Raw genomic sequence first — 14,120 nt, forward strand, 5'->3', positions numbered from 1 at the left:
TCCATCCTGTTCCATTTCTAAAATGACAATGAATGTATTTCCTGATGCCTCCTAAATCACAACCCTTCTAATCCTACCGGTGTTGGTCAAGGGTTTCCATCTGCTATGACTGACCACAGGTACAGCGCGCCCCACAGAAAATACTTTTGCTGCCTCTTTTTAACAGTTCCAGTGTGGAGTCTGTCTCATCTCTTCAACTCTTATAATAAGCCCATAGAGAGAAGAAGTCCAAGAGCTGAACGAGCCCCTTACCTCTGACACACAGCCTGGGCATCTTTCATGGTGTTGCCTGCAGTCATGATGTCCTCGGGGTTAAAGGTCATCATGGCCTGCATCTCCAGTATGGTGGCGTAGGTGAGGGCATGGTACATGCTGTCCTTGATCCTGTAGGGGGCAGAGCAGGGGTGGGGGACGTTACATGCGCTCTTTCACTCTAAGTGTGTGTGAGAGAGACGGGGGGGGGACACACGTTACATGTGCTCTTTCACTCTAAGGGCTCTATCGTGCGTCCCAGCGCATTTGACTTTGTATACTCGCGCTTTTGTCTTTCCTATTTTGCAGTCAGCGCATATTGGAATTTTCCCTCCACAGGTACGTGCCTGTAAAGGGAATTCGATTGCGCCCACCGGGGCGGTTCAGCGAAAAGACGGGGCGTGTTCCGGCGCAAACGTTCACCGTTGATATTTTGCAGTTTCAGAAAACAATACCGCCATAGACCAGGAACTCCCTGGTCTAAAGTCTGTGGCGCAAATGCAGATGCTATTTTAAGGGCGCATGCATGACCACAGGCCTGCATGAATGAATGCGTTGCACACCAATCTACAGACACCCCTGTGCACAGACGGAAACATTCAAAGCCTTGATAATATTTGTCCATTTCCCGGTTTTGTTCGTGCATTGGTGACCTAAAAATTTAGTAGCCTATATAGTACAACATCTACATGCAATAACAACAACGCCTAATTATGACCTATTAATTTGGACAACTTTATACAACTAGTTTTGTTCCAATTTACCGTTGTGTATGGCTTTAAACATCGCGTGCTCTTTAACATCAACATTATTCCAGCTGTGCTAAGGTTTTGCACCACAACTTTGCCTACCTTGTTGTAGCCCATCTGAAATAACTCCAAGCTTTGTTATGTTCCCTCCATTCTTTCGTTATTTTCAAAATACTTTTTATATCCATGATGGCCTTAAAGTCTTGAGTTAGTGAATTAGCCTAAATCAGCTTTTATGTGCTGTTAACCAGCAAATAGTACAAGAAAGCAGCAAGTATGGCTACAATTTCTGTAGTTGATGCACCCATTCATTGTTATTCTCTCTCCTGCTCAAACGAATGTTGTGCGTGCATTAAGTTGATGATAAAGTGTTGTATACTATGCAGAGTTGAAAGTTAGGTCAGCTTGGAAACTGTTTCTAACAGGCCGCCTGTGCTGCCCAACGCACACTTCGGTGTCCATTAAGTGGTGGAAAAAATAGGCATAAATCTAGTGTACAGATTTTCACGAATCACGGATGTGTTGATGACATAAATTAGGAAATATTAGATGACTTAAGGAGACGTGATGTTGAATTGCATGCCGATGCCATTTAACCCAAATGCCCCAGCGGCAGCACGGGAGAGAAGAGATTAACTGACAGAAGATATGCATTGTATATGGAGAGGTAATGTTAGATTACATTGTACATAGCAAAAATATCACCATGCATTCATAATCTCGTGATTCAGTGAGAGTGATCCCAAAACATCGGAAAGTATGTCTTTGTGACAATTCTGTATTACATTTTGTCAAGAGGAAAAATCAATAGCGGACCGTTCCTTCACTGAACAGTACAATTATAGCGCTGTGAACGCTCCTGGCTGCGCCTGGCAAATGCACCACCATAATAGCAATCAGCTATGGAACAAGCGTGCCTGTTGTTAAAGGGAATGTGATATGACGCCCTGATTGGTTTATTGCGCGTTACGCCCAAACCACACCCATGATTAATGTAGCTACTTCAGACCACCCCATTTTAGATTTGCGTCGGGCGCAACAGTCAAATATCCCACCGGTAAAATAGCATCAGCGCCCAAGATCCACCCACAAAGTGACTTGCGTTTTGCGCAAAGACACTTCCGTTTCAGACCGTTAAAATATAGCCCTAAGTGTGTGTGAGAGAGACGGGGGGGGGGCGTTACATGTGCTCTTTCACTCTAAGTGTATGTGAGCGAGACACAGGGGGGGTGGGGTTCAACACATGTGCTATCAGCTGATTTTGGCCCTGTGTCTGTAAGAGATTAAGGGAGACGACACGTTATATGTGGTGTAACGTTAGGCTTTATTTTGTTTCGTCCTGTTTACGAGTGTGTGTGTGTGTGTGTGTGTGTGTGTGAGAGAGAGAATCGGGGGTGGAATGGGGCTGGGGAGGGCACAGATGCTATTTTTAGCAGCCCTGTGGTAAGAGCGCACAGCATCAGCAAACCAACCGGCACAATGCTAAAAACAAACACATAAGGAGAGAACAGGCGGGATGGTTACGTCGCCACTTTCAACACCACAAAGACCTTACCTTTAAAACCACAAAGACTTTGGACCCTATCATGACATTCTAAAGCGCAACGTCACTCGTCAAACGTTTATTCAAATTTAGTAGGATGTCCAATTCACATTGGGAGGGGTTTCGTTATCAAACGTGGAGCGCATGGCGCAACAAGGTGTTCCTAGGTTTTTTAATCAGTCATATGGGTGTGTTTGGGGCGTAACATCATTTAAAACAATGAGAATGACATCTGTGAAACATAAATGCATCGGTATTTTGGCATTCAACAGCGCATTTGAAGGAGGCTGCTTGTGAGACCGTATGGAATAGTCATTCCTAAACCATGCTTTACTAAAACCTAGCATAGCCTTCACGCATTTGCACTCTTCTATTATTTGAACTCATTGGCAAAGTGAAACTAACTTCACCAAGGTGTCAGTCAATATGCAGTTACTTTCACTATTGACTGACAATTGGTTACCATCGAAAACATAGGCTGGAAAAAGCAACACTTACCCTAATATTGCTCAAATGACTGAATAAAACAACATTTATCCTGCAGAGGAGTTGCTTAAATCTCGTGACAGTGCGTCTTCAGCTGTGCTCCATACCTGTCTCTCGCCTCTCCACTAATCACTTTTAACCGTCATTACCAATTTGCAAATAATGGCGAATAACTACTCATCATGAGATGTACAGTATTTCGTAATATCTTTATTCTAATTATGTTTCCCATTGTAATCGTGCAATTTACTCATTTGCACCATCACCATGACACTCATTTACACAGAGCACCTTACCTTACCTTATGCACTAAGAACCACAGGCTCAGTCCCTGTTGGCATGTTCCTTTACCTTTATAAAATACTGTATAAAATACTGTATATATGCAGTACATATGTCAAAAACAGCAGAGGCACACAGACTCATTATACCTGTACACTAAGGAATACAATATACCAACACATTTGTATACAAAAATACATATATAACAGACACCTTACACACACACACACACACACACACAAACATATGGACATGCACACATACAAACACGTGGACGAACATACAGCCATACAGAGACTTGAGATAATCTCTTTAAAAAAACAGCTTCATGTGAAGTTGAGAGAATGTGACGCTACAGGTCCAAAATGCAGAGCCACAGCCTGGGCTACTGGCCAGACCCGTTTTAAATCAAATTCCAGCACAACCAGCATGGTTTTAAAAACACAGAGGCTGCGGCAGCTACCCTAATAAGAATGTGGCACGGCAACATAGCTGCCCGTCACTTCCCCTTTGAACAGAGGAAAGTGGGAGAAAACCTGCCATATCACCGACCAGGCAATTACAGAAGAGCTTACTGTCTCTGCTACAAGCAGGAAATGTCAAGAAATAAATACAGAGCAAGCACAATTTCACACTGGCAAATAGTTAGAAGTAAACTGTAAAAACATGTTTGGTCCAGACACAGTGGACAGGCCAAATTATGCAAATGAGGCATCAGGCCATTCCAATGGAATGTTTGGGTTTGCGTTGCTGCTGTTGTTGCTGGCTGTCGTGTCGACAGAGCCGAGCCAATGGTGTGATGAGTCCTAAACTCCTGACCGATAGCTGATTCCTCAGCACTGGCAAATCTAATCAGATGTCCAGCACAGAGGCAGCAGGCAGGGCAGAATCAGCATGAGAGCAGGCTACCCAGAACACCCACGGGTGTCGGACACCTCTGGGCCCAAGCATGCTGATTCTTCACCCCAAAAGCTCCACAGGGGTGAAACTGACGCAAGATGAGCTGTCAGACCACTGACACTGAACCAGGTAATCCATAATGGAATGCATCAGTAAACAACAAGCCTACACGTTTCTCAACTGGTGTGTGGGAGCATCCAGATTCAAACCCTGACAATGATGAATTATTACCTTCTAAAAGATCAAAGAAATCAGGCATAATAAGAAAGTGAACACAAACATAAATGCTGATTGTTGTTGAGTGAGACATTACATTCATAAGCACAACCTCCCTCACACAACACATAAAATGGGCATTTTCTCTGAAAACTGAACCCTGACAGCAGACTGTACGTGATTGCAGCGATGAGCGCAGTGTGACTATGACAGACCTGCACCACATGAACTAATCTCAATAAAGTCATTAGCTTGGAGTTCTCAGCACTCATTCAATTTGCAGCATCTCCTAGTTATCTAAGAGACTTTCCGTTCAGTGCGCACGCCACGTGCACATCTGTGGCCGATGCATGGGGTCATTACATTAGCCAAAAAAGGACTTGCAGGGGGGTCGCCTTTTGGGAGTCAGTGGGTTGTAACGTCACGTACGTGTACATGAGGTAATGTGTTGTTATTGGTCATAGCTGCAGTATGCGTATGTGTATGTGCATGTGTGTGTGTGCGCATGATTGTGTGTCGGTCTCTGTAGGTGAGAGGGAGATTTAATTACTGTGTCTGTGTGTGTGGTGGTCACTGGTTCACTGGAGTTTGCATGTTGTGAGTAAATGAGTCAGAGACAGGGTTTTTATGACATTTTATGTGTGTGTGTGTGTGTGTGTGTGTGGTGGTCACTGGTTCACTGGAGTTTGCATGTTGTGAGTAAATGAGTCAGAGACAGGGTTTTTATGTGTGTGTGTGTGTGTATGTGTTTTTTTTATGCGAGATAGATTTGTTGACAAAATTTATGAACAGGTCTCTTGAAACGAGATTGTCCAACGAGTGTCTAACAGCATATTCTGAATGCCCAGGCCTATTGTACCCACCACTCTCAGCAAGCCTTACATAGCCACATGAACACACTTAACCGTAGGTGTAGGTGTGTGTGTGTGTGTGTGTGTGTGTGTGTGTGTGTGTGTGTAGACATGTGGACTCTGCCAGCCATCACTCACACTGTCCTGGTGCACATACTCCACATTAAAACACTTGTGTGTGTGTGTGTGTGTGTGTGTGTGATATGTTGCCTCTGCCAGCTGTCCTACACACACTGTCCTGGTGCATCTGTACCTGTACCACATGTCTGCACACACACACACACACACACACACACACACACACTGACAGCAGCGATTGATTTGGAACAGGAACATTATGTAAGCACTTTGCAAAGCTGCACCTTGCACGCTGGCAAGTTGTAACAGCGTCGTAGCCACTGGACTGAACTTAATTTACCAGAGAGGGACCAACTTGGTTTAGAGAATCAGGACCATTTTAGATATCTGCAAATCAGAGACTTTATTAATAAATCTTTTATAAGGAAAGAGAACGAATCTTGTAGAAACATTATTATCCATATCTTTCTGAAAGCCTGTGAAGATGTAGTTTACAGGAAAATAATTTCTAGACTATATGTTGCTCTTCAGGCCTTGGCAAGAGACAATACAATATCAATCAAATCCAGGTGGGAAAAGGAGAGTAGCTTGTCATTATCACAGAAGGAGTGGGAAGGGATCTGTGGACATCAATGGAGGATGACAAGTTCACCCTCATGGAGATTCTTTAGTTGGAAAAACATTATTAGATTATTTTATACTCCAGCCCAAAAGGCAAAATATTCTACTCTAACTAACTGCTGGAGATGTTGTGGATGCACTATGGCAGATCACTTTCACATTTTTTGGAATTGTGCCTTTGTTGGTCCTTTTTGGTTAAGTGTCCATAACCATTTAGAACTAGCTTTCAGCATAATAATTAACTATGATTTCAAAACAATGTATCTCTGTGACTTTGAGGAACTTCAATGTGGAAAACTAGTCAAATATCTGTTGAGAGTCCTATTAGTGGCGGCCAAAAAGGCCTTGACAAGAAAATGGCTTCAGAAGGCCCCTCCTACTGTGGATGATTGGATTGATGTTGTGTATGATATCTATAATATGGAGAGAATTACTTTCACATTGAGAAATCAATATGACAAATTTTATGAAAATTGGTTAAGTTGGGTATATTATGTGTTAGCAATAAGACCTGACTTTGTGTAATTTAAGTACTGCAGGCTTCTGCTCCTCCTCCGAGTGCGGTCTTGATAGCTACTGGAACTGGATATCACGAGTCCATATAAGATAAAAGATGTAAAAATGTAACCTCCCCTGGTTCTTGTTTGTATCCTTTTTTTTTGTCTTATTTTGGTTTTGTTTTGTTTTTGTACTGTTGTTCTGTCCCATGAGGGAGAGTTGTGCTGTAAACTGAAAAAGCTTAATAAACAGTAAATTACAAAAAAAATAAAATAAACTAAACTAAACTACACTGCTGAATACTATTTCATGCATATCTGAATGGTGGATAATGATATCATAGCATGTAGGAACCAGGCTGGTGTTTTCTCAAAGCTGTGGGGGCTCTGTCATTCTGTGAGCTCTGGATAAGTTAGTGTAAGCACATGCAATGAGTGGGTGGAGGCCGAGCATTACTTGCTAAGCCACTCTATTCAAGTGCTTTAATTCACAGCCTCACTCTCACCCTCTCTTTCTATCTGCTCCTGCTCTCACTCCCTCACACATACATTAACACACACACACACACACAGAGAGGGAGAGAGGAAAAAGAAAGAGGATAGGGAAATTAGAGTGATGAACAGTGTGTGGAGGAGATGGACAGAGGACAGAGAAAAAGAAATAAAGAAAGGATGACACAAAAGAGAGACACTTAGAAAATAGGGTATTAAGAGGGGGAGAGGGGAAAGGGGGAAGAGAGAGAGAAAGAAAGAAAGAAGGAGAGAGAGAGAGAAGTGTGAGGCCAGAGGCAGGGTACTGGGGATAGAAAAGAATGGCCATAGAGGCCATTAGTGGCTGGGCCTTAGTCACACACACACACACACAGATCAGTGAATGGGGACGTGGATAAAGAGAAACCTGTTTAAACACAATGTGAAAAGAGGCATTGGAACAGAAGATCCGCTGAGGGAGGGTGTGTGTGTGTGTGTGAGCACCCAACATTGCATCTACCATAAGTCTAGATAAAAACACTCACACACTTGGACACACCAATGACCAACAAACACTCACTCCCATGTACACAACAGCACACACACACACTGGGACACACCAATGACCAATTCACACGCAGAGAGAATATGCACACGCACACACACACACGCACGCACACACAGTTTCTCACCTGGTCCTCAACCGGGACAGAGCTCCCTCAAAGTCATTCTGCAGGAACATGTCCAGTGCCACCATGCAGTCCTCAAGCGCCAAAGACAGCTCCGACTTCTCCGACCTAGTGCACGCACGCGCACGCACGCACACACACACACACACACACACACACACACACACACACACACACACACACACACACACACACACACACACACACACACACACACACACGCACGCACTCACACAGACAGGAGAGAATGAGTCATTACAGTGAGTACACACATCAACAACAATCAATTATGAAAATATCCAGTAGAGCAAACAGTCATTGAGCAGAATGCTAAATTGCTGTATTATCATCAACAAATATAACAGATCACAGCCATCGCACATTTTTAGAAAGCCCAGTGGGCGAAGAACAGGTCCTGAGGGCTCACTGAACCCAGTGACTAGTGGATTATCTGTCTATTATCACTAAAGCACGGATATGTGTAGTGGCATTTACAGTGTGTCAACAAGGCAGTGAGTAATGGAAGCCTACCCTGCTTCTTCATGGACTACTTGATAATGTTCTGTACATTCATGAAAGAACACTCAGACAAATCTGCATCTGGTCCATTCATCAACCTACATCCATTTCCTTATGATGGAACGATATCTCTAAGAGCTCATTTAATTCATATACACATACTTGTAGATGATTTATCATTATAATGCCATAAGTGTGCAATGAATGCGAATTCAAATATGAAACGGTGACAAATTAGGAAACTATTTCAACAATGCGTTCCATAATGATGGTAATAAGACATAAGAAATAGTAATAAAAAACAAATTCAAAAAAGCAATTTGCATTTTGTTATTGAGGTTAGCAGAGGCGTATTGATGTGCAAAGCCAGAGGCTTTCATGCTATTTACCAACTATTAAAAGAAAAGGTTATAAACACAAGACTGTGCTCTGAGCAACACAGCTGCACTATCGGAAGGTAAATAACAACATATACAGTTATACATGCAGAATTATATAAAGTTCACAAGAAGGTCTTAGGCACAACAAATAGCAGCTTTACTTCTGTACTAATTTAATGAAGACACTTGTGTTTATAATTGTCTAAACAGAGTGATTTGGAGGGTTATCAATAGTGGGTTTTATAGCTGTGGAAAACTGAACTTTTCTGTTCTGTCAACAATATAGACATTTGTTATGAAACATCCAGGGACATTCTTCAAATACATTAGCATCTGCTAAATGCTAGCTGCACACGTACAACAGACCCTTTACAGTTTCAGGAACAACGCCATGCCTCCGGGCTAACTGTGTAAAAAGACAATGGGACAAATGAGTGCTCTGCGGCCGAGCCAAATCAAGGCATTAAGAGTGTCCAAAAGACAGTTATGGCTTTACATTCCACCCAGTCCCTTCAACACAGTGGCCCTCTTCACGCTGGCCTGCGCTGGGCCGCGCTGTCCTCTGCCCTCGGCTACGTCTACTGCTACTTGCTAATGAGTCTGTCTGAGATGCTTGGGAACAAGAGGCCCATCTCCTGTCCTGCACTGGGCTGTCAACTGTTGCAGAGCCCCTAATGACAAGGGGATGACCGCCATACAAAGTGCTCTGTAATGGGCGACGGCATGCCACTTCCCCTCCCCCTCCCCCATCCTCACCCCTCATTCAAAACTGCTGGAACAATAACAGTCAATTGTGTGTGTGAAAGAGAGAGAGTTTGAGAATGCAGACTTCATGAACTGTAACACTAAGAAATGTGATTCACTTCCCTGTAAAGTATAATAGACATGTATACCATGATGATAACTTCTGATGATAACCCTCTAACATCCACTCATTCACTTCATGGTGCACTGCGTAGTGAATAACCAGCATAGTAACTATGTCATAGTTGTTCACTAAAGTACAGCATGTAGTGAATAACCAGCATATTAACTGTGTCATAGTTGTTCACTATAGTACAGCATGTAGTGAATAACCAGCTTATAGTAACTATGTCATAGTTGTTAACTATAGTACAGCATGTAGTGAATAACCAGCCCATAGTAACTATGTCATAGTTGTTCACTATAGTACAGCATGTAGTGAATAACCAGCTTATAGTAACTATGGCATAGTTGTTAACTATAGTACAGCATGTAGTGAATAACCAGCACATAGTGTTACGATAGGTTAGGGTCACATGGAAGGGCAAGCACTGACTTACTGGTGGGGCTTTAGTGATGTCATTACCTGTGGCTAATTAGGCTAAATGGAACACCTGTCCTGGGGCCTGGGCTCACAATAGTTCAGGCCTTTGAGAAAGGCAGCGTGGCCTGTGTTTCCCCTTGGAAGAGAGTTTGCCCGTGAGCAGGCAAACTTGGACAAACTTGTTTGGATTTTAAACCACCACACCACAAAACTGAACATTTCAACCAAACCAGCGCTTGGGCTATTCGTGAGGTGCGCCGACCGCTGAGAGCTATACCGGGTCAGCGAGAGCCACAGGTAAGTGACCTCTCGCTGGAGCTCTTCCGAAGCTGACACGCACACATTCGCAACCACTCACCTAGGTCTTACTTCCACGTCTGTACACCACATAGGGCCAGTGTGTAAGGTTTTTTTTTTTTGGCGTTAACGTTGCGTGGTGGTCCGAGGCTTCAGCTAAGAAGAATATAATATACCCTAGACACAAAGCTTAGCTTAGTTTCGATGCTGTGCCGTGGCCTGCCCGTAACAATAGTAACTATGTCATAGTTGTTTACTATAGTACAGCATGTAGTGAATAACCAGCACAGTTGTTCACTACAGTACACCATGTAATGACTTAGTGGATTTTCCTAACACAGGGAAAGTCAGCCTGCCTGCCCTCTGAGAGATAAACTTCACCCGAATGACTCATTTTGGCACAAAGAGTATCCCTGTGCTGCAATAACAACTACAGAAAATCAGACTGGTTCTTACTAAAGTTACTTTCTCCCTATAGACCCGTTCCTAGAGGCTTTCTGATTGAAACTTTCAAAACCAATGCAGAAAATGAATTGGACTTTAGCTTAAAATTTTTGTTTGTTTGTTTATTTGTCCCCTAAATAAGCTCAATGATATTAGAGTTATAATATGATATCTATAGCTCCCCAGGCCAACTCAGAACTCAGAACGCCCAGAACTCAGAACGCCCAGAACTCGGAAGACCCAGAACTCAGAACACCCAGAACTCAGAACACCCAGCACACCTGAGTCTGACCCAGTGATCTGATTCCTGATCTGGTTCTAATTCACACCAGAGCTGATCTCAATCTGATCCAATAAAGAGCTTGTTGGTCATCTTTGCTAGAACTAGCTAGAGCTAGGGAACTTCCAGGTGAGCCCAGACCAGGGTGAAGAGGTGTTCTTGCTGGCGAAAGTGAAACATGCCACAGCAACAACAGCAGCCAGATGATATCATAGTGTTTTTGTGCTGCTTGGGGTCGTAAAGCTGACGAGTCTAATGTCCTGCCTAATTAAATAAAGTCAGCATCTCTGAAATGCGTATTTCTCAGGAGGGCATCTTACACAACGACAATCTTCATTTCTGAATCACAAACATGCTGATCCTCTCTCTCTCTCTCTCTCTCTCACACCTTAAAGCCTTCTAACTCATCACAAAGGTGCTTCATGAATGCTAAACAACAACAGGCGAGTCTCTTGTGACAATGCAGTAGACAAGGCCTCGCTGAACACAATGCTGCCCAGGAGGAATAAGGCACAAGAGAGATGAGCTGTCAGACTCCAATACTCAGGCCAGTTTTTCTGGTTGTCTGACTTTTGTCTGTACTCTGTTGCTTTTCCTGTAAGGAATCTCTGGCACTGATGCAGAACAGTAACACGGTCTACAAGCAAGCATACACACACTCACACACACAATTTGCTTCCTTGCACTCTCGTCATTCTGTCTCTCTCTCCTTTTTCTTTCTTTCTCTCTTTCTCTCATCATTCACACTCATCTCATTCTTACCCGTTTGAAAGAGTTTCTGTCTCTTCTGACATTTTCATCTGGCAAAGCGATAGGGGGATGAGAGACGGAGAGCAAGTAAAGAGAGAGAGAGAGAGAGAGAGGGAAGAGGAGAGGAAAACGCAGTGAAACAGAGGGGTTGCGTTCAGGGGAGGGGAGGTAGAGAGCAGAGAGAAGAGACGAGCTTGAGCTTTTCCCCGGCTGCACAGGGGAAAACGAGGAAGAGGAACGCAGCTCTTAATAAGATTGGGATGACCATCACACATAGGGCAACTTAACATTACGCCCCCCCCTCCCCTCCCCTCACCCCACCTCTCATTCTCCACCCCCTCACTCACACACACACACACACAAACACACACAGTCATTCACAGACACACACACACACACACACAGAAAGTCACTCACATATCTCCTTCTCTGGTCCCACCTCCTCCCATTACCGCGGTCACGCTACACGTTGCGGTGTGCATTTTGATTGGTCGATGAGCCCAGAATGATGTCCATGTTTCTCAGGACACTAGTCAGATGTAAACGTAACGCCGGCCAAGTAAAAAAAAAAAAAAAAAGAGCCTGAAATGGCTCCAGATATCAGAGATGACTTGCAAAGTTGAGACGGTGCATCCACAAAGCAGACGGTGCGGTGTCCAAGAAGGAGAGCTGCTGAATACGAAAGAGCAAAGATGGCACAGAAACTCCCACAACCAACTTCCTCCTCTTCAGCAGGCTATGCGACACTAATCAGAGGCGGCAATAACTGACTAGATACAGAGAAAATGCCAGAGAGGGGGTAGAGAGAGGATGGGGTAAGTAAGACAGAAAGAGACAGGGAGAGAGAACGGGACACAGTAAGTACACGGAGGTAAAAAAGACCTACTGAGCTGAAGGAGAGAAAATGAGAGTGAGGCACAGAAGGAGAGAGAGATAGATAGATAGATAGATAGATAGAGGGAGAGAGATCTTCTGTATGTGATTGAGTATGTGTGTAGGAGAGGAAGAGAGACAGAGAAGGGAGGGAGAGAGGGAGAGAGTGAGAGAGAGCTTATGAGAGGATGTCCTATCAGTAAGCTAACCCTCCTGCCTTTACTGCAGTGTTAGCCTGACCGTGACTCTGCAGCTGCAGCAGTAGCATGCTAAAGCTAAGCTAAGCTAACACTACACTCCAGACATGCAGAGCTGCTAGTCCTGCCTCAGCCAACCAGACTGGTGGGGGTGCAGAAACCAAAGGATTTAGAACATCATAGCAGGGGTGAAACTTTGAGTTCAATATTGGGATGGGGGCGTGGGGGTTGATCATCATGCATCATTCATCATGATATGACTATTGGGGGGATTTACGCCTACGTATCATAGTGTGGTGCAGTATCTGGCAGCTGCACTTATTTGGGTCAGAGTATCAAGGAGAGAGGAAAAAAGAGAAAGAGGAAATTAAGCAAATTGGCTAACCTTCTGCAAAAATGTTACGTAAGGAGAATTTTTTTTTTTAAAAGGTCACACAGGTTTACATTATATTAACAAACAAAAATCTTCCACCGATATCCATCTTCCTAAACTAAAACAAGCTCCTTGACTGAGAGTCACTTTTTTCTACCAACTGTTGACACAGTCAGTAATGGCCTCAGCAATGTCCTTTCCTCAGAAACACTGAGCAGTGGAAATGAAGTTTGTTTCGTATCTGATATACATTATGTTGCAGGTTATAACTCCCTCACCAGTGTCCCCACCATGATGACGTGGCTCTAGTCTCTGGAGATCTGAGGCTCTTGCTGTGCGTGTTAATGAAGCGAACAGAGAGTGGCAGAGATGCCAAGAGGAATTAGCAGGATGGTTCACTGGCATTTGATAGCCGAGGACTTCTGAAGGGATATCAGTCAGAGGCATAGCAGGGGTTGCATTGCAAAGAGTGATGAGGAAAGACGATACATGATGTTGATTTGTATACAAGGGAGCTGAATCTAAATTAAGGTGACCAATTTGAGAGTTCACATGGTCAAGAAAACATATGATGAAAACAGGTGTCAAAGTCTCAAGAGAACAAATGTACTCAGACATCAGATATTGACTAAAAGACAGGCTACACCAGACAGGTAACTAATGCGTTCCATTCGTGGCATGTATGCAGCAACAATTAGCTTCCACTATAATTAATGGAACTGGCTACACCAGACATGACGCGCACATTCGAAATTAGACCAGTCTTCTAAAACTATTTTTACGCACCGCAAACAGAACGCTTGTTGCGCCCCTCATGTAGCCAGCCTGTTTTCTTTCATAAATTAATGTCTGTCTACTTCTCTTGGCTCCCTAGCAAATATTGCCCTTATCTCACAGGCAGTGAAATAAAAGACCCCATTTGTTTATTTTAATTAGTGGACTAATTAGTGATCCTAGCTTTTAAACTACCTTCCCCAGCTCAAAGAAGGGCATGCTGGGAGATGCCTATATAGTCTGATGAAAGGGGAGGTGGCCCTGCCAATCAAAGCCACTGAATTATTGACATGTGGATCAGCAGGAGAGA

The 14,120-nt window shown here is 43.7% G+C and overlaps 1 protein-coding gene across 4 annotated transcripts in view; it reads right to left on the reverse strand.

Annotated features, from left to right (window-relative positions):
- Nucleotides 1-14,120, reverse strand: part of ttc39a (tetratricopeptide repeat domain 39A) — a 36,236-nt gene that overhangs the window by 19,766 nt on the left and 2,350 nt on the right. For 2 of the 4 annotated variants that reach the window (XM_048252992.1, XM_048252991.1), the window contains 2 exons: nucleotides 7,639-7,743; nucleotides 253-384 (listed from right to left, as the gene is read on the reverse strand). In XM_048252992.1, the coding sequence (XP_048108949.1) occupies nucleotides 253-384; nucleotides 7,639-7,743 (237 nt within the window). Of the gene's footprint in view, nucleotides 1-252; nucleotides 385-7,638; nucleotides 7,744-11,605; nucleotides 11,824-12,010; nucleotides 12,141-14,120 lie in introns of those variants that run through there. The other 2 variants (XM_048252993.1, XM_048252994.1) reach the window with 2 other exon arrangements.

Source organism: Alosa alosa, chromosome 9, assembly GCF_017589495.1.
Source record: "Alosa alosa isolate M-15738 ecotype Scorff River chromosome 9, AALO_Geno_1.1, whole genome shotgun sequence".
NCBI classification, from domain to species: Eukaryota; Metazoa; Chordata; class Actinopteri; order Clupeiformes; family Clupeidae; genus Alosa; species Alosa alosa.